At 34.4% G+C, this 27,246-nt stretch overlaps 1 protein-coding gene across 2 annotated transcripts in view; it reads right to left on the bottom strand.

Annotated features, from left to right (window-relative positions):
- Positions 1–29: 29 nt before the first annotated feature.
- chico overlaps positions 30–27,246 on the bottom strand; it is a 30,655-nt gene continuing 3,438 nt past the window's right edge. Inside the window, exons 2-7 of one of the 2 annotated variants that reach the window (XM_073848912.1) lie at positions 13,704–13,801; positions 8,198–8,261; positions 6,289–6,333; positions 5,853–5,915; positions 5,610–5,684; positions 30–4,100 (exon numbers count right to left, since the gene is read on the bottom strand). In XM_073848912.1, coding sequence (XP_073705013.1) covers positions 3,873–4,100; positions 5,610–5,684; positions 5,853–5,915; positions 6,289–6,333; positions 8,198–8,261; positions 13,704–13,801 — 573 coding nt within the window. In that variant the 3' untranslated portion in view covers positions 30–3,872. The remainder of the gene's footprint in view (positions 4,101–5,609; positions 5,685–5,852; positions 5,916–6,288; positions 6,334–8,197; positions 8,262–13,703; positions 13,802–27,246) is intronic. The other variant, XM_073848913.1, reaches the window with a different exon arrangement.

Raw genomic sequence — 27,246 nt, 5'->3', positions numbered from 1 at the left:
ATGAAATGAAACCCGGACGGCAGCGCTGATAAAGGTCCAATGAATCTTTTATTTGTAAGGCACCATAAATACTTCCTTACTGCTCAATCTCTCATTCATAGTAAATGTTTTAACCTTTTTTTCTTCCAACAATCGTCTTTAAATGAAGTTATAATAGCAGTTCATCAACACAAACAACATACATTTCCATCAAATACATCATGTCACATACAACACACGCACATTTTAAAAAACTACTACAAAGCTCCAAAATGTGGCAAATATCAGATGAGAACTGTAAGAAGAGGGAGGCTGCAGAAATCCTTTGTGTTGATGGTTTTACGTTAACAAACTTGCTTTAAATAACAAACTTGTCTCTGAGCTGATGTTTATGAGACTGAGACAACAAATTATTTATCCTTTAGCAACTAGAACCAGTCAAGAGTCAAGACTAGCCAGTGCCACATGCATCTAAACGAATCAGAGTAGAAATGTTTGACTTGACTATTAAATGATTACAGATTTCTGTATAACCTGCGTTAAACGTCCTCTGGGATGCACACACCGTAAGCAGCTTTATACATACAAAAATGTTTACAAAATTAAATGTATATTGATATATTTATACATGTATATAAATTGGCCGCCAGTTCAAGCGAAATCAGAAGAAAAATATCTAAAGATTAAAAATCAGAAAACTTAATTTGGAGATTAAAAAGCTAACCCAGAGTGAGCATTGAGTGGAGAGCGTTTCTTAGTATACATCAGCACTGCTGTACTGAAAAACAAAAAACAGAAAAATCATAGGACAGAAAGAAATGTCTAGGAATACACAATTAGAAAATACCCACAATGCGCCAGTGCATATGTACAACCTTAGGTAGTCTCGTCTTTAAAACAGCGTGGAATACTAGCATACTACTAACTTTTGCAGTATGTACTGTATGCTTTATTGGGACGTTATCATTATTTTGCAAGTGCAATTCTGTCATTTTTTTATGAATTAAACTGAGTACTAATATATTAATGAAGCAGAATTCATTTTATGATTTCAGAAATTTCAAGAATGGTATGTTTCTAATTAAGTTTCTCAGTTGTGAGTGGAAAAAATATTTTTAATTATTGTATTTTTTAAGAAATCATTATTTATTATAATACTACATGAAATTTTCAGTCATCTTGATTTACCAAATCATCATTTGAGTCACTAATAATAAAATTGTAGTCATTACTTAATTATTACATTTAATTATTAAAGTAGCTGAACTTTAGTCTCAACTAAAATGCTAAAAAACACATCAAATCAAGATTGAAGACTGAGAAACACCGTCAGTGGTCAGCAGTAGTAGTATGATAGTATGCCATTTCAAAATTTCCTTTCACATCTTCACAAATCATTCAACACTCATAGGCTGCCACCTGCTGGTCACACATGGAACCGCATTCACTGCAAACCAGGACGACGGAGTAATAAACCGCCTTTTACACACAAACTATGAGGATATAAATCTAAATTGGGAGTATCTCTTCAATCACTTCAATCTGTTTTAAGGCTTTTTAACCTTTCTGAGGAACTACATTTTAGGTAGTATAGAGTGTTGTCTGTTTATGTAACACAGATCAGCAAATCAAATACTGGTCAACTTGAGCACAAAGCCGTTCAAGGTGGTTGCCAAAGCATTGCCATGGTTGCTAAGGCGTTTTATTGTTTTTAGAATCTTGATGTGCCACTAATAGAGTGTTCTAGGTGGTTGCCAAGGTGTTGCTCTGCAGCTGCTACAATGTTCTAATTGTGGTTAGTGCACTGCTATGCAGATACTAGAGCGTTTGTATTGGCCATAGTTGTTCTAAGTGCCCATTTGTGCATTGCTGTGGATATGCTGTTGCTAGGGTGTTACTAGGTGGTTGCTAGGCTATTCTGCAAGAGCATTCTGGGTGGTTGATGTTCTGAATGTTCTGTGCATGCTGCTCCACCACATGTGTGTTTGGGGTGGTTGCCAGGGCAATTAAGCAGTTGCTAGGGTGTAGTGAATGTTTTGGCTAATTACTGTTGCTACAGTTGCTAGGGTGTTACCAGGTGCGTGCTAAGCCACTATGGGTGGTTATGTGGCTTCAAGATGCTATCCCACTACTATAGTGTTCTAGGCTGTTGCTAGGCTGTTGCTGTGCAACTGCCAAGTTGTTCGCTCATATGTTTTTGGGGTAGTTGCCAGTTAGTAGGGTGTTGCTAGGCTATCACTGGGTTGTTTTTAAGTGTTTTGAATGCTGAAGTGTTTTGAATGGTTGTTCTAGGGCATTCTGATTGGTTACTAGGCTGTTGCTAAGTTGTTCTGACTGGTTGTTTGCACACAAGTGTTTGGCGTAGTTGCCAGGGCAGTTATGCAGTCGCTAGGGTGTTGCTATGTGGTTGCTACAGTGTTCTGAATATTTGTTAATGCATTGGTATGCAAATATTAAATTACTAGGGTATTGTTTTGGCTGCCAGGACGTTGCTGTGTTGTTTTAAGTGGTTGTTTATGCATATGTGTTTAGGATGGTTACCAGGGCAGTTATGTAGTTGCTGGGGTGTTACTGGGTGTTTGCCAGGGTGTTGCCGCTGAAGGTTTTAAATGGATCTTTGTGCATTACTATACAAACATTTGGGCATTTTAATTGGTTGCTAGGCTGTTGCGAAGTGGTTATTTGCGCATGTGTTTGGCGTAGTTGTCACAGCAGTTATGCAGTTGCTAGGGTGTTGGTATGTGGTTGCTACAGTGTTCTGAAAAGTTGTTAATGTATTGATATGATAATACTAGGGCATTCTGATTGGTTGCTAGAGCATTTCTGTGTGATTGCTAAGTTGTTTTAAGTGGCTGTTTGTGTATATGCATTTAGAATGGTGGTCGGGGAAGTTATGCAGTTGCTAGGGTGTTCCTATGCAGTGGTTCCCATGACGTTGCCGTTGAAGCGTTTTGAATGGTTGTTTGTGCATTACTATGCAAACTCAAGGGCATTTTGATTGGTTGCTGGCTTCTTGCTATTCGGTTTCTAAACTGTTCTGAGTGGTTAAGTTTCTTGCCAGGCCAATTATTGTTGCTACAGTTGCTAGGGCGTTACCAGATGCTTGCAAGTTGCTGTGCAACTGCTAAGTTGTTCTGAGTGCTTGTTTGCACATATGTGTTTGGGGTAGTTGCCAGGGCAGTCATGCAGTTACTAAGGTGTGGCTATGTGGTTGTTACAGTGTTCTGAATAGCTGTTAATGCATTAATATGCAAATACTAATGTAAAGGGCATTTTGATTGGTTGCTAGGGCATTGCTGTCTTGTTTTAAGTTGTTGTTGGAGCATACGTTTAGAATGGTTGCCAGGGCAGTTATGCAGTTGCTAGGGTGTTACTGGGTGGTCGCCATGGTGTTGTTGCTGAAGTATTTTGAATGGTTGTTTGTGCATTACTATGCAAACTCTAGGGCATTTTGACTGGTTGCTAGGCTGTTGCCAGGGCATTTTGGGTGACTCATAAGAGTCTCTATGATATTCAGGTCTCTGGATACAGTTTGGGTCTCTGTCATTATCTATGGGATTTTTTACCCATTTTATTTTAAAGTCACCTACAGTAATAATATAGCTCTCCTCGAAACACAGAGTGAGGCATGTTACATGCTTTAGTTTAATACTTAGGGATAGGGGTTTGTTCAAATCACTAACCCCAAGTATGAGCAATAGTAATAGAGCCTTAGCAAACACCACTAATCAGAAGTAAATTAATCAAACATAATTACAGAATAAAGATTCACTGTAGTAGAAAGAATGAATCAGACCCAAACCAGTTAGAGAGAGAGTAGTTTTCCGCCTTCTTTCTGCACTCTGTCCCTCTTTAACAGAACTCATGACAGAATTAAAGCGTCTCTAGAAAGGCTAGTCGGATTTGTCGGCGTCATCCTCGCGGTGGCCGTCGGCCCCATCACGGGAGCTCTTGTCTTCCTTGGCCAGGTGTGCGTGAGACGCAAGAATGCTGGACAGAGACAGGAGGCCGGAGCTGGAGGTGACAGCAGGCAGGGTATGCTGAGTCAAGCCCAGGGGCAGAGGGGTCATGGGTAACGCCAAACCCTGGAGCTGAGAGAGCTGATGAACCTGAAGCTGCTGCTGTGTTTACACCAACAACCAAACAAAAACAAATATTTATGGAGGTTAGAGAGAGATCATATACAACTTTCCTGCTGTTGACATGCATGTGCAGACTTTCTGAAGACACATTACATTTGTGACCACGGACCACAAAACAGTCATAAGGGTCAATTTTTTGAAAATGAGATTTATACAACATCTAAAAAGCTGAATTAATAAGCTTTCCATTGATGTATGGTCTGTTAGGATATTTGGCTATTTGAAAATCAAAAATCTATTGGTGCAAAAAACCAAAAACTAAATATTGAGAAAAGTTGTCCAAATTAAGTTCTTAGCAATGCATATATTTACAGTAAGGAATTTACAAAATGTCTTAATTGAACATGATCTTTACTTAATATCCTAATGATTTTAAGCAGAAAAGAAAAATCGATAATTTTGACCCATACAATGTATCTTTGGCTATTGCTACAATATAGCCATGCTACTTAAGAATAGTTTTGTGGTCCAGGGTTACATTTAATTGCATGTTTGCTGATAAACTATTGCAAAAATAACCATACTCACAATATAGAACACTTGCTGATAAGAATCTAATGATTTTAATCAATTAGTGATTTATTTTTTGTAGTTTTTATTTTAAAATGTAAGATTTAATTTTAATTTAATTTAGAATTTTTATATTATATTGAATTTTAGTAGCAAAAACAGGTTTAGACTGTCCATTTCAATGAATCATGCAAACATGAATCTATGTGTCATCACACAAAAAAATGTTAATGGAAATATAAATATACACCCACACACACACACACACACACACACACACACACACACACACACACACACACACACACACACGTAAAATAAAATAAAAAAAATTTCTGAACTTTTTTCAGCACAAAAAAAAATGTAATTACCTTTTTTTAATTCAAAGTATAATTATCTAAAAGTTATTGTAGAATGTAAAGGGACACAATATTTTCCCCACTTATATATATTATATATTAGGGATAGTAAGATTCACAGATTCACATTGGTGCTTCAGAATAAAAGTTAACGATACAAAGCATCGGATACAAGTTGGCATTTATGTCGCAAAGCATCTTTTCTAACATACTTGAATTGGTAAAATCTATATTTATTTATATATAATTATTAGTAGATGCACTATACTTTTAATATTTAGAAAGTGACTAATAATTTGTGACCAATATTTCACCAAATAATTATAAATACAAAGCTTGGAAACACTTTGGGTTTCATAACATAATTGAAACAGAACAGAAATTTGGATAAAAACTCATGCAATGTGTAAAATAAATGAAATATAAATAAAGAAATAAAAGCAAACTGTCTGTACCATATTAAATTGCACTGTATTGAATCGAAATCAGATCGCATTGCATTGTAATGGGGTAAACTGTATCGCATAGCATTGGAAGTACAGCAATTTATTCGTTTTCTAGCAATAATCTGCCAGTCCTACACAATAACACATGAGTTTGAACAGTGTGAAGCTCCTACCCGGATAATTGAGTTCATCTCAGGAGGGGTGACCTGTTTGGCTCGCTCAATCGCCCCCAGAACCTGCTGCTGGTGCTACACACACACATATATATCTCAGCATACATTTAATCTCTTCAGGTAAAAAAGCACAGTAAACTGTCCATAATAGCAACCCATGACAAACCAACGGCACATTTAAGACACTGATGAGGCTGAGGGTAATTATAGAGAGTGTGTCATAAATAAATCACACAGTCTGACCTCTTGAGACAGGTAAGGCAACACCTGAGCACAGATTCCGTTCAATCTCTTCACGATCTCCGCCTGCAGACAGAACACAAGCACATCTCAGGGGTTTACATCCATTAATAAGGTAGCTGGGGATGCGCTTACAGGCTGCTGATGTTGCACAAAACCACATGAGCAACACAGTCAGTCATGATAATGTATGCTGACCGACCGTGTTTGATGAAAGACGCTACTGAATCTGGGACGCTGCATATGTACAAACCATATAAGTAAGCCTGTGGTTTAAAGCAAACTGTAGATTTCGCACAAACATCAATCTAAAGATCTACATATCCTCCTGCCATATTTATTTATTAAATATTGTAATACTGCATTAACTTCCCCCCACATCAGATGCAGAAAACATGCAAAAAGTGTGTAGATTCTGGCACAATACTGAGATTCTCACCTGTTTGTGCATTTCAATGTTGAGTCCATATGACATCTCATAATACTGCAGGAAAGAAAAACAGGAAAGAGGAATGTTAGTAAGATTTAAAAAAAAACAGCGTTTCCATCTCAGGATTAAATTACATTTTTAAATACATTCAATTTGAAAGCAGTTATTTTTAAACTGCAATAAGATTTCACAATATTTTTACTGTATATTTACATTTTCAACCGCATTTAACATACATTAGTTACACAAAGTAATTCACATTTTGGGGGAAAAACTGTCACAGAATTCACCTGAATCAACCCTATCTGTCTTAAAAAGGCAATATAAACGAGTGTAAAGAGAAGGCAGCAAAAACAGCAGAACATTTGCAGTCGAAATATGTTTATATTCATAATATCTTAAAACCGTAGAAAATCCTTCATGATAAAGACTCTATAAGACTCAAAAGCAGGATGGCAAAGACATCTGTATTGAAAGGCATACAATACAAGTCAAAAGTTTTTGAACAGTAAGATTTTTAATGTTAGAACTTTTTTTGCTCCAATTATTTGATCTAAAGTGAAAAACAGTAAAATTGTGAAATATTTGTACTACTTAAAATAACCGTTTTCTATTTGAAAATATTTTAAAATGTAATTTATTTCTGTGAGTCAAAGCTGAATTTTTAGCATCATTACTCCAGTCTTGTGTCACATGATCCCTCAGAAACCATTCTAATATGCCGTTTTATTACTTTTATCATCAATGTTGGAAACAGCTGTGCTGCTTAATACATTTTTGATGCTTTTTTAGGATTCTTATATCTCAGAAATCCTTCTAATATGCTTATTTGCGGTTCAAGAAACATTTCTGATTATTATTACTATTATTATTATCATCAATACTTAAAACAGTTGAGTACATTTTTTCAGGATTCTTTAATGAATAGAAAGATCTACAAATTAGCATTTATCTGAAATTAAAAGCTTTCGTAACAGTACACACTATAATATTAGAATGATTTGCAAATGATCATGTGACTGGATTAATGCTAAAAATTCAGCTTTAAAATCACAGGAATAAATTACATTTTAAAATATATTCAAATAGAAAACAGTTATTTTAAATAGTAAAAATATTTCAAAATTTCAAATAAATGCAGGCTTGGTGAGCAGAAGAGACATAAAAAAATCGTACAGTTCAAAAAGTAGACTAGTAGTGTAGAAATATTAGATGAAATATTAGAGAAATGTTTCCTGAATTATTAAATAAAGATAAGTCAAACCTAAATATGAAAAAAAAAATGAAATGAAAACTGAAAACATTAAGATACTAAGAACCAATTCCAAAAAAATTAATTATTAATTATGTAAAAGTATATAAATAATACTAAAATAGCATTAGCCCTTAGATCTCCTCAAGCAAGAGAGGTGAAGGAGAAGACATCAATTGAATATCAGTTCTCTTTAAACTTCAGAGGGGCTCTGATTTGGGGTTATGGTTAGGAGCTTTGCTCTGGGCTAAAGCAGAAGATCACTCAGATCTCTGTGGTCCCGCTCAGACACAGCTGTTACAGACACACATTCACATTGATCCGCCAAAAAGACGTCAATACGCTTGTGCACACTTACGACCCATGATACAACTGATCAATGAGACGCTTGTGCATGAATTACTGCAGACGCCCACAGGGTTCCAGACAAAATCAAAAGAAAGAAAAAAAACATTCAACCACATGAAAAATAAAAACTTTATATAAGAACTAAAGCCAAAACTAAAAAAATGCGCATAAGAACTAAATAAGAAATCATAAAAAGAAACAGCACAATTCCGACTTTACATCTCTCCAAGTCAAAACTGTGAAATTAAAAGTTGTAATTATTATTTTTTATTTATGGCGGAAACTGTAGGTCTGATAAAACATGAATGCTTTACTCACCATTATGTAATGACGCTGCATTTCAGATTTCTCACTCGCCAGTTTATCACATTCCAGCTTCAGACTGAAAAAATACAAAACAGCATGAGACGTACTACTCATTTCTTGTTAAATGTGTTAACATGTTGCAAATGACATGATGCCTCTAAGTAATGCAAACGTGGAGAAGTTCTCAGGGTTTGAATACAGCCTGTGTATGACAGCTTCAATATTTACATTTCACCCTAAAACACACACACTTCATTTCACTTCACTTTCTCTCTCACACTCTCAAAGCGAGGGAAAAAAAAAACCCAGGGAGAATTTGGCAACATTCTATCACCATGACAACCAATTTCCTGTCTGGACGGCCTGATGGAGGCTTGTGATTGGCTGGCCGTGTGTTTAGAAGAATGTAATCGTGAAAGAATGTATCATTTTCTCCTTCATGTAAAACTTATGTTAAACAGGTTGTGTTGAAATGTTTTTGAAAGTGTTTTCTGTTTAAATATATTGTAAAATATAATTTATTCCTGTGATCAAAGCTGAATTTTAAGCATCATTACTTCAGTCTTCAGTGTCACATGATCCTTCAGAAATCATTCTAATATGATTTGCTGCTCAAGAAATTTGAAAAAAGAAAATAAAATAAAAAGAATAAAATACTGCATACAGTTGAGGTTAAAAGTTTACATACACCTTACAGAATCTGCAAAATGTTAATTATTTTACCAAAATAAGAGGGAGCAAACAAAATGCATGTTTTTTGTTTAGTGATAGCCGTTCATGAGTCTCTTGTTCATCCAGAACAGTTAAACTTCCCGCTGTTCTTCAGAAAAGTTGTTCAGGTCCCACAAATTCTTTGGTTTTTCAGCATTTTTGTGTATTTGAACCCTTTCCAACAATGACTATATGATTTTGAGATCTTTTCACACTGAGGACAACTGAGGGACTACAGAAAAAAAACCACAATGCATTAAGAGCAGGGGGTGAAAACTTTTAAACAGAATGAAGATGTGTACATTTTTCTTATTTTGCCTGAATATCATATTTTTTTCATTTAGTACTGCCCTTTAGAAGCTATAGAAGATACTTACATGTTTCCCAGAAGACAAAATAAGTTACATTTACCCTGATTTTCAAATTTTTTTTTTCTTATGAATCATTTTTCTTTCTGAAGCATCAGTTTGAACCTTCTGTAATAGTTGCATATGAGTCCTCAGTTGTCCTCAGTGTGAAAAGATGGATCTTAAAATCATACAGTCATTGTTGAAAAGGGTTTAAATACACAAAAATGCTGAAAAACCAAAGAATTTGTGGGACCTAAAAGATTTTTCTGAAGAACAGCAGTCAGTTGAACTGTTTAGGACAAACAAGGGACTCATGAACAACTATCACTAAACAAAAAACAGCGCTGTGGATCATTCAGGTAACAACACAGTATTAAGAATCAAGCGTATGTAAAGGTTTGAATTTTATAAATTCAACTATTATTTTCTCTTGTGCACTATATGTAAACATCTTCTATGTGAAGCATCTTATTCAGGTCAGTACTAATTAAAAAAATAACATGCATTTTGCATGATCCCTCTTATTTTGGTAAAATAATCAACATTTTGCAGATTCTGTAAACTACCTACAATTAAACACTATTGCTGCGTCCCAATTCGCATACTATCCGTCCTAAATAGTATTCGAAAGTAGAATTAGTATGTCCCAAATCGTAGTATGCTTAAAAAAGTATTCCAAAGATTCCCGGATGGTCTACTACTTAACTTCGGAATTCGAAGTGCGGATCAATGCACACTCTAACGGCTAATATTGCCCACAACACACTGCGCGGTGAACGAGGATTCGATTAGAACTACAAACACGCATAAAAAGTGTTAAAAAACTACAAACATGGAGGATATGCGCGACCAACGGACAGGTAGAGAAAGGGGTTTGAGTGATAAATAATGTGTAACCTGATAAAAAATACATTTATTTAATGTTATCCGTGTTATATTTCATGTGCAGCAACATTATGAACTTTTATAATGATAGGGTTGGTCCTTAACGTTTAAATGCATAATTAAGCAAACACAAGAGCAGAGTTCTCGGCATGAAAGACTCGTGAAAGAAAGTGCCTCTTCATTTCTCTCTAATACGGTAGGAAAATAAATGAAACAAAATGTATATAAATATTAACTGTGATGATTGACAGGGCAGTTTAAACAGTGACAGGATTCAGGTAACTAAGCAACAGAGCGTCTGTTAAAGAAGAAGTTATGACGAAGTAGTATGTCCCAAAGCTTGCCTACTATTCTGCTACATACTCAAAAGTATGTACTTTTTCTTCACAAAAAGAGTACATACTTTTAGTGCATAGTATAAGTAGGCGAATTGGGACGCAGCAATTGAAATTAAAATCTGACACGAGTGCATCTTTATTAGCTTTTAATGTCATCTATGTGTTAGTGTACTCTTATGTTTGGGCATTTAAATATTAACATTCTTTGTTCCTTATAGTCAAATTTTGGATATAAAAACATACATATGCACTCTAGAATGAGAACATCCCTCCCCCAACACCACCTGCCACCGACTAATAGCACGTAGTAAATCATGGTTTATGACTGCGATGTAAACTAAAGCCGACTGACTAGTTAAAACAAATGACTCCTTTTTGAATCGGCACATCCCGACACCCTAACAGCAACACGGGAAAGAAAATTGCATTTGTCAGACCATTTTATGAGGTCTTTAATCACTAAAGCAATAATAATAACACCATTATGTAACCACAAGCGGCTCCATAGAATAATTACTCATTCATTAGCATTACTTGTGGAAATAGTGACATGTAGCTGTAAGGTGAAGTGGCTGTGATTTATTTTTAAAACAAACACCAGAGTTCCGGCCTATCGGTGCCTAAACGAAGTCTAACTGAAACAACATCTAAAGCGCCGCAGTGCGGTCCAATGGTGATGCCAGATCTGAAAGACATCAACACGGATCGACTGTTTATCCTTCTCCATTTCCTTCTTCCTTCCCCTGTCCGTAGTTTCTCTGATGTGTGATGGCCGGATGGCCTCCATGATCGCTCTTATCTCTGGTGCTGACAGATGATGACAGGAAGCTTTTCCGGGAGGGGCCATGTTCACACCATTTGACCATCCCGGAGAGGAATTCACAAGGGCAGAGTGTTTTTAGGGTGTAGAGTGAAAGTGAGGAGGAGAGAAACCGCCTGTGTTCTCAAGGTTGTGTTGAATGGGTGTTAACTAACGGTTAAACTAGTTTTGTGTGTATAAATGCTTTTGGTATGCTCCTGGTTTGAAAGAAAACATCTCTTCTGCTCACCAAGGCTGCATTCATGTGATCAAAAATATGGTAAAAACAGCAATATTGTGAAATATATGTACTATTTAAAAAAGCTTTTTTCAATTTGAATATATTTTAAAACGTAATTCTTGTAAAGCCAAGCTGAATTTTCAGTATCTTTACTCCAGTTTTCAGTGCCACATGACCCTTTAGAAATCATTCCAATATGCTGATTTGCTGTTCAAGATTTATTTGTACATTATAAATGTCTTTACTCTCACTTTTGATCCATTTAATGCATATTTGCTGAATAAACATATTCATTTATTATTAATATCGTGGTATTGCGATAGCAAAACTGTCTCGATATTATCGTGGTCACATGACAATATGAAATAATAGGTCTTTCTGGCAGAAATGTAGTTTTTAAAATATATATGAACTTCTTATTATAACATAAAAGGTTTTTAAAGTTGTTTTGAGCCATTATGCTTTGGTACAGTATCTGTCAAACTAACTAAAACCGAAAGCATATGGTTTAATCTCTTCATCAAGTCATCAAGTGTTTTTGCTGTGCGTTTCAAAGCAAAGCGTGCACGTCATTTAGGCAATCCGGTGTTTTCTGTGCCTCAGAACAGCTCAGTTTACAGTGAATGCAGTGAACTTGTTTATGTGCATGTGCTGTGAGTCAAACATGCGTTTGAGAACGCAACGGCCACCAGTTATGCTTTATTTTTGAGCCAGATGATTACAGCATTACAGATTTGTAGTGAGAGTTTTTGTGAGCTTGTTTTTACGGAAGCTGGAGTTTACCTTTAAAATAAAAGGCTCTACTGCCGTTTCCATCAAAATAAAAGCTTAAAAGTGCAGAACGAATTGCTGACAGCTAGCGGTTTAAATGAGTAACGTTATTGCAAATTCAAAATATCTCTTTCAAATTTTGAAATTAGGAAAGAAGTATTGTAATTTCCCTACTGTAGTGTAAAGCAAAAATTATATATCTATGAAATATTCATTTTACAGTGCAGTTGTTTTACAATATATGGCTATTACTGTCATAAGAATAACAATAATATAAAATCGTTGTTATTATTGTATTTAACTTATTTGGCTTCCTAAAACACCAACGTATAAGAAATTTAGACTGAGACAGTATATCACAAATAATAAAAGGGTTGAGACCCCTTTAAAGTTCAGGTACAAGTCAATTGACTGACTTATCTCTGACTTGAATTTTCTAAAGGATTAGTTCAGTTTTAGAACAAACATTTACACATAATTTACTGACCCCCTTGTCATCCAAGACGTTCATGTCTTTCTTTTCTCAGTCGTAAAGAAATTATGTTTTTTGAGGAAAACATTTCAGAAATTTTCTCTATATAGTGGACTTCTCCGGTGCCCGTGAGTTTGAACTTCCAAAATACAGTTTAAACGCAGCTTCGAAGGGCTCTAAACGATCCCAGCCGAGGAAGAAGGGTCTTATCTAGTGAAATGATCAGTCATTTTCTTAAAAAAAATACATATTTATACACTTTTTAACCACAACCTTGTTTTGTCTAGCTCTGTGATGCGCATGTGCTCCTGTTCAAGACAGTTAGGGTATGTCGAAAAACTCCCATCTCATTTCGTCCTCCAACTTTAAAATCATCCTACAGCACTGCAAAAGTACCAAAAGTGAACATGCAAAGAAGATCAAACACCCTTTTACAAGGTAAAACAGCAATGTAGGATGATTCTGAAGTTGGGGGAGAACATGAGATGGGAGTTTTTCAACCATTTGTGGTTAAAAAGTATATAAATATTAATTTAAGAAAATGACAAATCGTTTTGCTAGATAAGATCCTTCTTCCTCGTCTGGGATCATTTAGAGCCCTTTAAAGCGGCATTTAAACTGCATTTTGGACGTTTAAACTCGCGGGCACCGTTGAAGTTCACTATCCTCAAAAAACAATCCCTTTATGACGGAAGAAAGAAAAACATGAACATCTTGGATGGCAAGGAGGTGAGTAAATTACCTGTATATTCTTGTTCTGTCAGTGAACTAATCCTATAAGAACATGGGTTGGAGCTCTTAATTTTGAACTCTCAAAGTGCCTTCATTTGTCTTTTTTAAAAATACTGCAATAAATAATGTATCATGGACTTTATATCAAGATATTACTGTATCATGATTTTGATATTGTTACATTCCTACTGAGTGGTACTGTATGAATGTTTAGTATACCTGTGATATTGTGCCTGCAGGAACTGAAACTCATCTTTGATGCGATCACAAGAGTCCGACGTGGTGAATTTAAGCGGCTGTGTCGATTGAGACGAAGCCTGAAAGACAAAGACAACAAATGAGGGATTCGATTCGATACGACCTCTGAATGTCTTGAACAACAACCTAGGCATTGATTAGGAAGTAGGTTAACATAATAAACCATAAAAGATATTCAATTGATAAAACTCTTCCTCTGTGGTTATCAAGCTAATTTTAGCTTTAACTGATGCTAAAATACATTTTTGTGAACTATGACCACAGAAAAAAAGCTAATTCTTTCAGTGAGTAATAACAACAAGATTGCCAGTGATTGCATAGCATGTCTCATAGAGGTGAGCGTGTCAGGTCAGGCTGAAATTATCGTGCAAATAGAAAAGGCAGCCATTGGCTTTTCACCTTCGACCTGCTTTACCAGGGGTCACTGGCTTGTGACCTTTAAGACCAGAGAGACAGGAACAACGCAAACCATCACACATTACAAAGAGAGAAACAGGATATGCATCTCTGTTCAGTGTGCTTTACAGGCAAACAGCTGTTTGAAAGCAGAGAGAGCTACATAGAACCTGCTGGATGCTTATGTGTGTGTGTGTGTATGTGTCTGTGTTTAAACACAATTGGCCCCCGGGGGAGGAGCACACAGACAGAACAAAACATCTCAGCAGGGAATGCTTGCTTTACACACACACACTGAATACTCTGTAGAATCACCTGTCAATATGCATCTCTTGTAAAATAATGTTTTCCAGCAATTTACGAAAAGCAGCTTCACTCATATTCATCTTAGTATTAAACTGAAGCACTTTTTTTCTCATCTCCTCCCTCAAATTCCATCCATCCCTCCATGTCTCTCCTCCAGTAGATGATAGTGTCTCCAGGGGCAGGAGAGATGTGTGTGTGTGTGTGTGTGTTTCAGTAAATCCCTCTAGTCTATTCCTGCTATTAGAAATCAATTAGAGGAGGAGAAACAGCAGCATCACCTGTGACCGCTGAACACATAAGGCTGTCCCTCCTCCAGCATCCCTCTCAGGGTTACTGTGCTTTATTGGCATGACATTAGTGACACTAAACCCCATTCACAACACCGAAAGCCAGCCACACACAATACAGGACAGAAGGTCGTTGTCCTGCACATACTTAAAGACTCACTGTTTTCTGTCATACAACATCATTTTACACTAATTTGCACAGAACAGGTCAAATAAGAAAAATTTGATGTTTTATTTTATTTACTTTTTTTTCTTTTTCTTGCAGACTAAAAAACAACAATGCTGACTAGCCGGAGTCTTAGCATTATGGCCACAGCATTGAGAGTTTACACAAGCAGGCATCACTCATATTTTGTTAAATAAAGACAAAAATTAAAAATAAAGCATGTAGAATTAAACAAATAAAAAACTAAATTAAAATAAATAAAACAAAATTTCTAAAATGAAACAGAAAAAAATAAAATAAAAAGCCTCTGGAATAAAAATAATAAAGCATTTCAAATGAAACATAAAAAAAAAAAAAAAACAGAATAATAAAATAAAACAGAAATTTAAAAATAAAACGCCTATAGATTTAAAATAAAAAAAATTAAATTAAAATAAATAAAACAAAGTCTCTAGAATGAAACAGGAATAAAAAAGCATCTAGAATAAATATAATAAAGCCTTTAGAATGAAACAGAAATAAAAAAAATTACATTAAAATAAATAAATCTCTAGAATAAAACAGAAATTAAAAATAAAAATAATAAAGCCTCTGTAATAAAAAAAAGATTTTTAAAAATTCAAATAAAAACTCTAGAATAAAACAAAAATTTAAAAATGAAAAAAGGCTTTTTTTTAATAAAACCGTCTCTAGAATGAAACAGAAAAAAGCCTCTGGAATAAAACAGAAATAAAATATATTTAAAAAAAAAATCAAATAAAGCTTCTAAAATAAAAAATTAAATTGAAAACAAATAAAACAAAGTCTCTAGAATACAAGAGAAATAAAAAAGCCTCTAGAATGAAACAGAAAAAACAAACAAACAAAGTCTCTACAATTAAACAGAAATAAAAATAAACAAATAAATCCTCTATAATAAAACAAAACAAACAAAAAGCCTCTATAAAACATTAAAAATAAATTTAAAAAGTGAAAAAATTATCACAGAAACAAAGCATCTAAAATATAACACACACACAAAAAAATACATAAATCAAATCTTTCTCTCCTCTGGCGGCTGTCGGGGCTAAAGGCTCTGCTGTTGCCCCCTTTGTGATGCTAATGAGGGACTTTGGCCTGAGTGACCCAGACATCTGCTGCGCACACACACACACTTACAGCCCTCGGGCCCTTATCTGCTTTTTTGTCTCTGAATTGCGGCGGGTGTGTGTGTGTGTGTTTTAGTAGCACAGGAAGTGAGATGTTTCGGGGGAAGGTTGAGCACCGCAGACAAAAACCATCTCGCAATTACACTCCAGTTCATGTGTGCAAGCATATATAGAAATGTGTGTGTGTGTGTGTGTGTGTGTGTGTTTTCACAGTATGACTGATCTTTCAGTGGCTCACAAACACATTAGCAGCAGCGGCAGTGGCGGGGTGTGGTGGTGGCGGCGGTTGTACACGCAGTTAACAGCCAAAAGTGAGTGTGTATGTGTGTGTGTGATTATTTCAGAGAATATTAAAGCGTACGTGTGTGTGTGTGTGTGTGTGTGTGTGTGTGTGTGCGCGCCGGAGGGATTAACCTCTCTCTCTGTTGGGGGTGTTGTAGTGAGAGGGGGGTCTTGTTAATTCAGTTGTCCTTAATAATGTCTTCCAGACCCCTTGTCCACCCTCACAACACAATACACACATAATGAACCCAGACTGCTCTGAGTGTGTGTGTGTGTGTGTGTGTGTGTGTGTGTGCGCGTTTGTCTGAGAGAGAAAGAGAGAGTCTCATACTCAACAGTAACACAGGAAAAAAAAACATTTAAAAATAGATACAATTTTAAAAGGAAATTTAGAATTTTTGCTTGTAAACAAAGAACTGCCACAACTATGAGGGTGGTTGCTAAGGTGTTGCTATGCAGTTGTTACAGTGTTTAGAATGTTGATGAAATGTTGAGAAAGTGGTTGTTACAATGTTCGATGTGGTTGCCAAGGTGGTTCTATGTGGTTGGAAAGGTGAGTGTAAGATGCTATGCACATTTTAGGGTACTGTTCACTGGTCAAAGTCAAAAGAAATCACTATGATATAGGGCTGGGCGGTATGGCGGTATATATCGTTACCGCGGAATGAAATGTGTACCGTAAAAGAATTTTTTATTCTGTGTATACCGCGAAATGTAAATAAGTGTGAGGCTGAGACTGGTCAAACCGTTGAATGCAAGACTGAAGGATACGCTGGGAGGTTGTAAAAACATGGAAAAGGAAAAATCCTGAAAAGGAGGAGGAACTCGTCATTAAGAAAAGTTTACAATAATAAGTTCTGTCCACATCAAGCTGTGAAATACAGTGGAATTGTTGTTCATATAAAGTCATATTTTGTTTACTATATTTATAAGGTTAAAAATAAAAAACTAAATAATCAAATAAGATCAAGTCCTTTTCCTAAATATTCAAGCTTATTTATTATATAAAGCCCTTTTGTACATTTTCTGGAATAACTACCTATATAAAAAAACTATATTGTGAAAGATATCGTTACCGTGAAATAAAATTTCTCATACCGTGAAATTAAATTTTGGTCATATCGCCCAGCCCTACTATGATATTATACAAGAAGTTGTAATAGTTTGCATGGCAAAATTGTACGTAAATAGAAAAAACTAACCATAAAGTCAGAACTTTAGACAAAACCATGATTTGAATTAACATTCATGTACCACAAGGTGAGCAACAGGACCAAATGTTTGTTTAAATTGAGCAGCACAGTTAATTAAACTGAAATCGCAAAATAAAAACAAAATCGCAATTTGGCTTCATGCAGTTGTCAAATTCCAAAGGCAGTGAGTGAATGAATGAATAAAATATTTAGTAATAAATAAGCACATTCCAGCAAAAAGCACTGTGCTTTTTTTTTTTTTTTTTTTTAAGAGAAAACTATTAGTTATTAGTTATTTATCTTTTATTGCCATGTCAGCATCTAAGGCTATCTTCATGGCAAAAACGTTGAAATAGGCTAACATAAGAGTTACAAAAAAATTAAAATAAAATAAAAACACAAAAATAACAAATTATAACAATTATACAAAAAAAGGAAATAGTTAAATAAAATTATTATTTATTATTTTCTTTATTATTAATAGTAAGTGATTTTTCATGCTGACAGATTTTTTGGGGCCATATGAAATCCATTTTATTTTTTTCCCAAATTCAATTTTATTTCTTCTTATTATTATTATTTTTTTTTTAGTTTAAATTTTTCTAGACTCTGTTTTAATGGTTAAATTAAATTGCATTAATCAAAACCCATTTCCAATTAATTGAAATAATTAAACTTACAATATTAAACTCAGTATATAAAAAAAATACAAAAAATTATACAAGTTTTTTTAAATTAACATATGACAAAAAATAAAATGAGTAAATAGTAAAATAAAACTATTACTTATTAATTAGCTTATTATTAATACAAAGTGATGTATTAAAAAGTTTGTTGTAAGGCCATATGAAATTAGTTTTATTTATTTATTTATTTATCTACTTATTTTTTTTCCATTTTTCTAGACCTAATGGTAAATAATAATTAAAAGCATAATATTGAATAATTCAATAATTAAAAAATAATTTATTTTTATTTTATTTATTTACATATTTTTCCTTTCCTTAATATATATATATATATGTGTGTGTGTACACACACAGTATGTAAACAAAGTTTTACTTTGAATCGATTAATCGCGAATAATCATTTTGCAGCTCTAGCATTTATCCAAAATTCTGTGTTATACAGTAAATTGCGTTTTTATGACTGGATTCCGTGATTCCGCATTGCAGTTAAATATTTAATAATAATAATAATAATAATAATAATAATAATAATAATATTTATTATATTGAGCAATAATACTCACAAAAAGTTTGCCCGGATGTTGCTGAGTTACAAACAAGCACAGTACACTCTGAGCTTTTTATTTATTTTTCAATTTTGACCAGAAAAAACTTCAAATCTTGCCGTCTTAGTTCAAATCATTAACTTAGTGCTGGGCGACATGACGATATATATCGTGGGGACGATAGAAAAGTGTCTATCGTCCTATTTCACTTCTATCGTTTCTAACCTAATTTTATCAATTACTAAAGAAAATATTGCATTAAATAGGCTATGACAAATGTATGATAATGTCTTGTCGCTATGCAATGCATACTCTACAGAGTATTCTTGAAATCGGATCGAAATCGGATACAATTACATTTGTTTTAATGTATTAACAGAGCGATTGCGTGTGAATTAGTATTGTACCTGTTTAAATCATGCTTTCACCTAAAAATATTCAGTATCTAGAAGGAACAAACTAATTCCTTGTGAACTATAATTTACCGCTCATGTCTATTGCCGTCATCACAGCCTTTACATTCTTTCTGATTTGAGTGATCCATCTCTATCAAGCTAGCTATCAGTGATGCACGGGTCAATGTATAAACAACCCGAACTCGACCGACGTTCTCAACTAACCCGCCCGCAACTCGGACCGCAAAAAAAGAGAGAGAAAAAATGGTACCCAACCCGCTTCCTGACCCGCATGTTTAATATTTGCGACTGACACCAGCGATTATATGCGGCAATGCGGTGGAGATCATTCGGCATTAATTAGGTAATTTTATCAAAAGAAACGTTCTTGATTACAAGAAAAATACAGATTGTTCTTGTAATTTATTTTGTCTTTCCTTTATACAGATTTAAATAGTTTTGTTTTCAGCGATTCTCCGATGTTAAATATGATCAAGAATTATTTTATTCCAATCTACAGTGTAATAAAAGTTAAGAAAAAGATTAGCTTATAGCCTTAAATATATATAGACTACAAACTAATTCATTTTTTCTTAACTTTTAACTTCTAAAAAAATTATCAAGAATATTTAATCAATTTATTAGGCTAGATTAACAAATTTTCTTATACAAACATAACGAATGCACTTCAAAACAAAGTTTCATATATACTGTAAATTCAGGAATCACAAATATGACAAAATTATTTTATATATATATTAATTGTATAGCTATAATAGTTGTATCAAAGGAATAAAGAAATTATAGTGTCTTGAATTTATTAAGTAATGCTTAATTTCGTTCGTTTCGCTGTCTGGAAATGTAAAGAAAAAAAATACCGTTTTTACTTGGAATTCGTTTTTAATCCCTGGTTTTAAACAAGCATATACATGAGATGATTTATATATTATTGCTCGAATAAACGTTTAAAAATAGTGCTACATTTGATAATTAAGGAAATTAAACAGACCTAGGCATTTGAAAAGACAGTGAAATGTGTCTAATAATTCCAAAAAGAAAGAGAAGCATTGGACATAATCAAAATATTCGAGACATTTATTAGGAATACCATTTTCTTAACAGTTAAGATGCTGCATGTGTTTATCCAGTCTAATCGAAGTGTGCGTCTCTCCCCCGACTTTCCCAACAAAAATCCCACCCCCTCTCAGAAAATACGTAAAGCTGACATTACTGAGCTATATGCGTTTAAAGTAGCCTATTATAATGGTACAATGGCATTGCTCAGTTCAACGTGTTGGGAAATTGGGCATTTTGTCCCGCGTCAGCATTCATTCAACAGTTAATAACGCTCAACAATCAAAAGGTAAATATTTCATAGAAAATTGTGTCTAGTACTATAAGTAGTACCAAGAAGTATTCCCGCTACTAGTTCTTCATCTGAAAGGGCCTTCAGTGCGAGTGGGAACATCACATGTAAGAGGTCATGTCTTAAGCCAAACACAGTTGACCAACTTGTCTTCCTCGCACTCAACCTATAAATTTGACAGAGACATTTTTTCTACTTTTACAAAGTAGCCTTTTATGTTTGCACTTTTATTCATGGCTAATGCCTTAAACAGTGTTATGTCCAACTCTGATATTTTCTTTTGATACTTTATTTTGGTTTGCAAACTTTGCACTACAAGGTTGAAAAAGGTTTTGTTTATTTTTTATAATTGAGTGCTTTTCTGCTCAGAAATTTGAAATGGTTGTGCACTTGAAAAAAAAAATTGAGTTTATTTTGATAATACTATTTAAATGACTATGATGTGGATACAAAAAATGTGAAGGCTACTGTAGCTCTACCTCCACCACATCTGTTGTCATTTGATACATTTATTTTGCTGCACTAAAATGTATTTTTCTCATTTGTGACAGCTCAGTTAAATGTCACTTCAAAATAAAGTTGCAAAAAAAAGTATGCAATGATATTTTTGTCAAACTTTTCAGAGAATAACTGAAAACGTACTTTATTGTGGTATATCGTGATATAAAATAATCCATATCGTGATATATGAATTTTCCATATCGCCCAGCACTACATTAACTCATGTATGACCAATAATACCAGTCATGCTGACTTTAGCAAACAAACACCACTATATAAACAAAGACATGTGAAGAGAGAGATGTGACACACACAAGCTCCTGTATAAACACGCATCTCACACACTCATTCCTGCTAAACGCTGGCTTTCTAACAGGATTCTGAAGCAAAATGTAACAGTCATGCTCATAACATGAGCTGAGAACAGCATCAATCACGTCTCTACTGGCTCAGTCATAACACCATAAGAACGAGCTGAAAGAACACGATTCACTCATGTCCGATTTCCAAGAAGCTGGCAACTGATCAGCCTTTCTGAGAATTTCCTGATGAATCATCACACAACGGATAACGGATATTAAAACAGCCACGGAACGTTGAGATGGTATATGGGTCTTTGGATACTTCTAAAGCTTCAGATGATTCGTTATAGGTTTATAGGTTCTTCAGATCACTGTTTTGGTTTCTGGTTTCTTTAATGCACCAGTATTTTGATGTTTTTTTTCTAAAGAGTATGAGGGCCATTCTACAGAACTGGTGCAAACTGCTGTCCCACAACCAAAAAACACATTTAAAAAGCATTTAAGTATTAAGTTCTTACATGTTTATTAAGATCATTTTATTATCTATTGAAACTCACAATAATATTTAAAATGTTACCAAGCTTTATTTAGATAATATCATCACTTAGTGGGTACATTTAATTAAGAAGTGTCTGTCCCAAACTAATGAAACTTATATTAAAACAATTTTTGCATTATACTATACCCACCCCTAAAAAAAAAAAAAAATTATATATATATATATATTTTTTTTTTTAGGAGTGGGCATAGATTAATTTTTTTAATCTAGATTAAAATGGCTAATTTGAATTCTGCTGAAGGCATTTTCAGAATATGTGTGCTACCCAAATAATGACTAAAAGTAAGTCTTCGAGAACGGGCCAGGTGGCGCATTAGACCAGGCGCTCATTTCCTGTTTCCAAAATGCATCACAAACCGTTTGACAATTGCATTTACAACATAATTACCTATACAAACTTGTGTAACCAAGTACTTCTGCGCAAAAGGCTGCACGACGTGCGCGTTGCCGTTAAATACACAGACATGGATTTCTGCGTGCATAGTCTTCCATTAAACTGCGTTGCTTTTAGAAGCGTCAATTCAGTTGTTGCATATAGTTTAATGTCTTTATTTCGGGATTATCAAAGTAAATTATAACTCAAACTTGAGATTTTACTGGGGCACAGCAGATTTTCACTGGGGCACGTGCCCCAGTATAAAGGGTCTAGCAACGCACCTGCCCTGAAGCGGCTTCATAACTGCATCCATGTTTGCAGACTTTGCACGTCTCATTTGATGTGGTAATTTCACAGAAGTTGAAGACTCGTTCTCGCCCCCTACAGTGCAATTCGACTAGGTATACGTCATACGTCAAAAAATCAAGGTGAAAGTCATCATAGCTTACGTAGTTTAGACCCAGCTCCCAACCCAACTTTGAGAATAGATTAACGGCGATTTTTTTTTAATCACCCGATAAGAGTCTCACGTTAACGCCGATAACGGCCCACCACTAATTTTTTTCCTTTTCTTTTTTTCCCCTGAAAATTATGAAACTATGAAAAACACTATTTAAAAAATGATATAATATATAATAATGTTTTGGTAGTGACAAATTTGGGGAGAGGACAAATATTCCAAAACTTACAGGGGGTAAAAATGACTTCTGAAAGATGAAAGCATCATTATCTTATTTTTACACAGAGATTGGCAGTTATATTAGTAAAATATGCTGACTTTAGCAATCTTTGTTGCATTATGTGCCAATGGTGACCATTCAGAAACGGGGAAACTGCACTTTAAGTTTTTCTCCAAAGTTTGCATGCCTGTAACTCAAAAAGTTTTAAAGATATCTTACTGCCCTTTTAGATATTGGGTCTTAACTTTCCTTTTGGCATCTTTATTTTTGCCCTATGAGATTCAGTTCCAGAAATATTGGAATTTCAATATGGCTCCAGGAGTAAATCGTTAAAATGTACACATTTTCAGTGGTCAAAAACCAAATGTGGGTCGGTTTGAAAAAATGCGATACTTATTTTCTATTAAAAAGGAATGTCTAAAGAACAAATAATGTTAAAACTAGAGATGTATCTTGTTTCTTTCTGTCAAGACAACTGCGTTGAACATGCCAGTCTGAGTGCCATAAATATTATTTTTCCAAAGTTTGAGTGCCTGTAACTCAAGAAGTATTAAATATATCACAATATGATTTTAGATTTTAGTTCTTAATGGACTTTTCTTTTAAAATCTCAATTTTCAAGACCCTACATGATTCAGTCAGAGAGATATGGTCATCTCAATGAAGTTCCATGTCCAGATTGTTGAATATTAGCCATTTTCAGTGGTCGAAAACCAAATGTTGATGCTATTTTATTTAAAGAACAATGTCTGAAGAAGAAACAATGTTGAAATTAGAATTGTATCTTGTTGAAGTCATTTTTACTTTTAAGGTGAAATTTGCCATTTTGACCTCCCTCTACAAAACAGTGGATTACTCAGTGAATATTCATCCATGACATTTAATATTTTGGCTTTCATCACTAAACATGTCTATCTTTCTTCAGAATAAATATTAGCTAAATCAAAAATTTAAGCAGGGGGGACACAGAATGACCCTATTATACAATTTGCATACATAATTTGTGGAAAAAGACATTTTTTTCAAGACGTTTCCAACTCTGACTTTCTGTAGAATGGCCCATAAAAGGTTCTTTGTGGAAGTTAAGCAGGTTCTCTATGGCACCAGACTGTAAAATCCTTGTAGTGTTTGCCAAGTCAAGCATCACTGTTTATTATTGCTCAAACTCTGGGTCAGAGACTTGAACAAACCCCCAACACTAAGTGCTTCACTTCACATAACCGCAGGTAAAGCAGAAGCAAAAACTAGTTGGTTTCAATTGGAATGGTCATTGTTTAGACTTTATGAATGTTTGGGTGCTCCTAACAGACAAAACAATTACAAAAAGTGTCATCTCAGCACAAAATGGCTGCTGAATTCTGAGAAATGCGGTTTTGTCCATCTCCGCTGAGTTGAAGAGTTCGGATAAACAGAGGAAGACGATGGTCAACAAAATCTGACGAAGAGCTGCTTACGGTCACCAAACCCATCTGAAGCAGTAATCCCTCCCCATCATCCATGGGCCTGACTGATGACCGAAAAGGAAGCCGAAAAGGACCAACGATTGGATTAAGAGCAATGGTTTCACAAACACTTGATTCAGAATTACATGCTTTTCATTCTCAATCCTGACTGCAAGCACAAGTGCAGCTGTTTGCAGCAAAATATTCTTTTCTTCCTAGTTCTGTGATGGATTTGTCCCACAACAGGTTATTAAATCTACCGACCAAAAGTTTGTTTCTAAACAACTTTAGAGGTTTGATAAGTCAAACTGATCTCAAAGATCCTGGATTCCAGAGAACAGTAAATCTTTGAGGCTAAGATTAAACGGAACTGTCGGCTGTAACTCCTAATCCAAGATTTGGGATCCCGCAGTTAATCTCCGGCTGATTCCCACTTCTGCTGAAATTTCAGAGGTTTAAGATCAAAGTTTGGTCAGTGTACTTAAGAATTCATCAGAGGCGATAAGACATGTCAAAAAGATGACTTTAACACGATCAGCTTTGTCTGTTGAGGTATTAATCTGTTATTTTAAGACACCCGAGATTTAATATAAGAGCATATTTTAAGAATATATTTGATTTATAATATATTTTTATTAAGTCTCTTCTGCTCATCAAGCCTGCATTTGTTTGATCCAAAGTAAACAGGAAAATTTTGAAATATTTTTACCATTTATAATAACTGTTGTCTATTAAAATAAATTTTTAAATGTAATTTCTTCCTGTGATTTCAAAGCTTAATTTTTTAGCATCATTACTTCAGTCACATGATCCTTCAGAAATCATTCTAATATTCTGATTTGCTTAAAAAAAAAAGTGTCTTATTGTTATTATTGTTAAAAACAGCTGAGTAGAATTTTTCAGGTTTCTTTGATGAATAGAAAGTTCAGAAGAATAGCATTTATCTGAGACAGAAATCTTTTGTAACATTATAAATGTCTTTATCATCACTTTTGACCAATTTAAAGCATCCTTGCTAAATAAAAGTATTTCATATAAATGCTGACCTTTGGATCTTTCTATTCATTAAATAATCCTGAAAAATGTACTTAACTATTTTAAATATTGATAATGATGATAAATGTTTCTTGAACAGCAAATCAGCATATTAGAATGATTTCTAAAGGATCATGTGACACTGAAGACTGGAGTAATGATGCTGAAAATTTTGCTTAGATCACAGAAATAAATTAAAATATATTGAAATAGAAAACAGTTATTTTAAATAACTAAAAATATAATATGTATAATACAAATAGTGTAATAAAATATAATACCAAAATGCAGGACTCGAGAAGGACGTTTCTCAAAATCAAATTTCAATTTCATTAGTTCAAGTGTCTTCCTCACACACCTCCCAAGCAAAATGTTCTCCTAAATCTCCTCTGTGAATAGCAAAAAGGCCTAAATTAAAGAAACCCCCAAATCCATCCACTTGTGAGGTTTTCATTTAGCATTCCCGTGTTTGTGTGTTCACATACGTCTGCGTGCACGGGGGGAAAAGGCAATTAGGCTTGAGTGCAAACAAAATAATGACTGGGGACTCATTAACACAAGCTGCCCACTGTGTGCACAGGAACAATTCATGGAAACGACACAATTAAGCCTCTACAGGGAGGGAACCAGGCAACTGGTGTGCAAACAAGCAACTCCAACCCTACCTAAACCAGAGTGCATTCAGAAACGCTATCATTTAGACATGCTACCTGCAAACCTGACATCTGAACCATGAGATAAACACCAAACATGTGACAGAAAACTGCCAGAGAGCAAGAAAGAAACATTAAGAGGCCAATGCAATGAAACAGCAATGCAAAATTATTTCATATACAAAAACAATGACTAATGTCTCTGAGGTTAACTTTGATGCAAATTTAGATGCAAACATCCTGTATAAATTAACATTTACCAATGGAATGAATTACACTGCATTGAGAAATATTAGTAAATCGATGTTTTCTGAGACTTTTTTTGACAGTGTATTCAAACAGTATGCTTCATGCACATTTTTAGAACTATTAGTACTATGGTGCAGCACATGGCATGAGTTTTTTATATATAAATAATTGTTGTCATTTATATGAAAGGTACAACAGAAAAGCTCAAGATGACAAAACATACTGTGGTGGTACAAATGGCAAGACCATAACACTGTATAATTAGCATATTTAAAAAAAAAAACATGAATTCCACAAGTATACATCTGATACCATCACTGTACCATGGTACTGCCAAAATGCATTTTTGTAAGGGGATTAAAAAACGATGGTATTACCATGGTGCATGCTAAAAAAAAAAAAAAAAAAAAGTTTTACCATTGCACCTTTTCCAAAAACATGGTATTACCATGGTGCATGCTAAAAAAAAGACAGTTTTACCATTGCACCTTTTCCAAAAACATGGTATTACTATGGTCATATAAAAAAGACAGTTTTACCATTGTACCATTTCCAAAAACTTGGTATTACCATGTGTTTTATGTAAAAAAACAACAACATAGCTTTACCATTGTACTTTTTGCAAAAACATGGTATTACCATGGTGCACATCAAAAACCATTTTACCATTTCCAAAAACACGGTATTACTATGGTGCATGTCAAAAACCATAGCTTTACCATTGTACCATTTTCAAAAACAAGGTATTACCATGGTGCATGTCAATAAAAACATAGTTTTACCACAGAACCATTTCCAAAAACATGGTATTACCATGCTGCATGTCAAAAGACATTGTTTTACTATTGTACTATTTCCAAAAACATGGTATTACCATGGTGCATGTCAAAAAAACAGTTTTACAATTGTACCATTTCAAAAAACATGGTATTAC

Source organism: Garra rufa, chromosome 10 (genome assembly GCF_049309525.1).
Source record: "Garra rufa chromosome 10, GarRuf1.0, whole genome shotgun sequence".
In the NCBI taxonomy this organism is placed as follows: Eukaryota; Metazoa; Chordata; class Actinopteri; order Cypriniformes; family Cyprinidae; genus Garra; species Garra rufa.
This window is presented reverse-complemented; position numbering and strand designations above follow the sequence as displayed.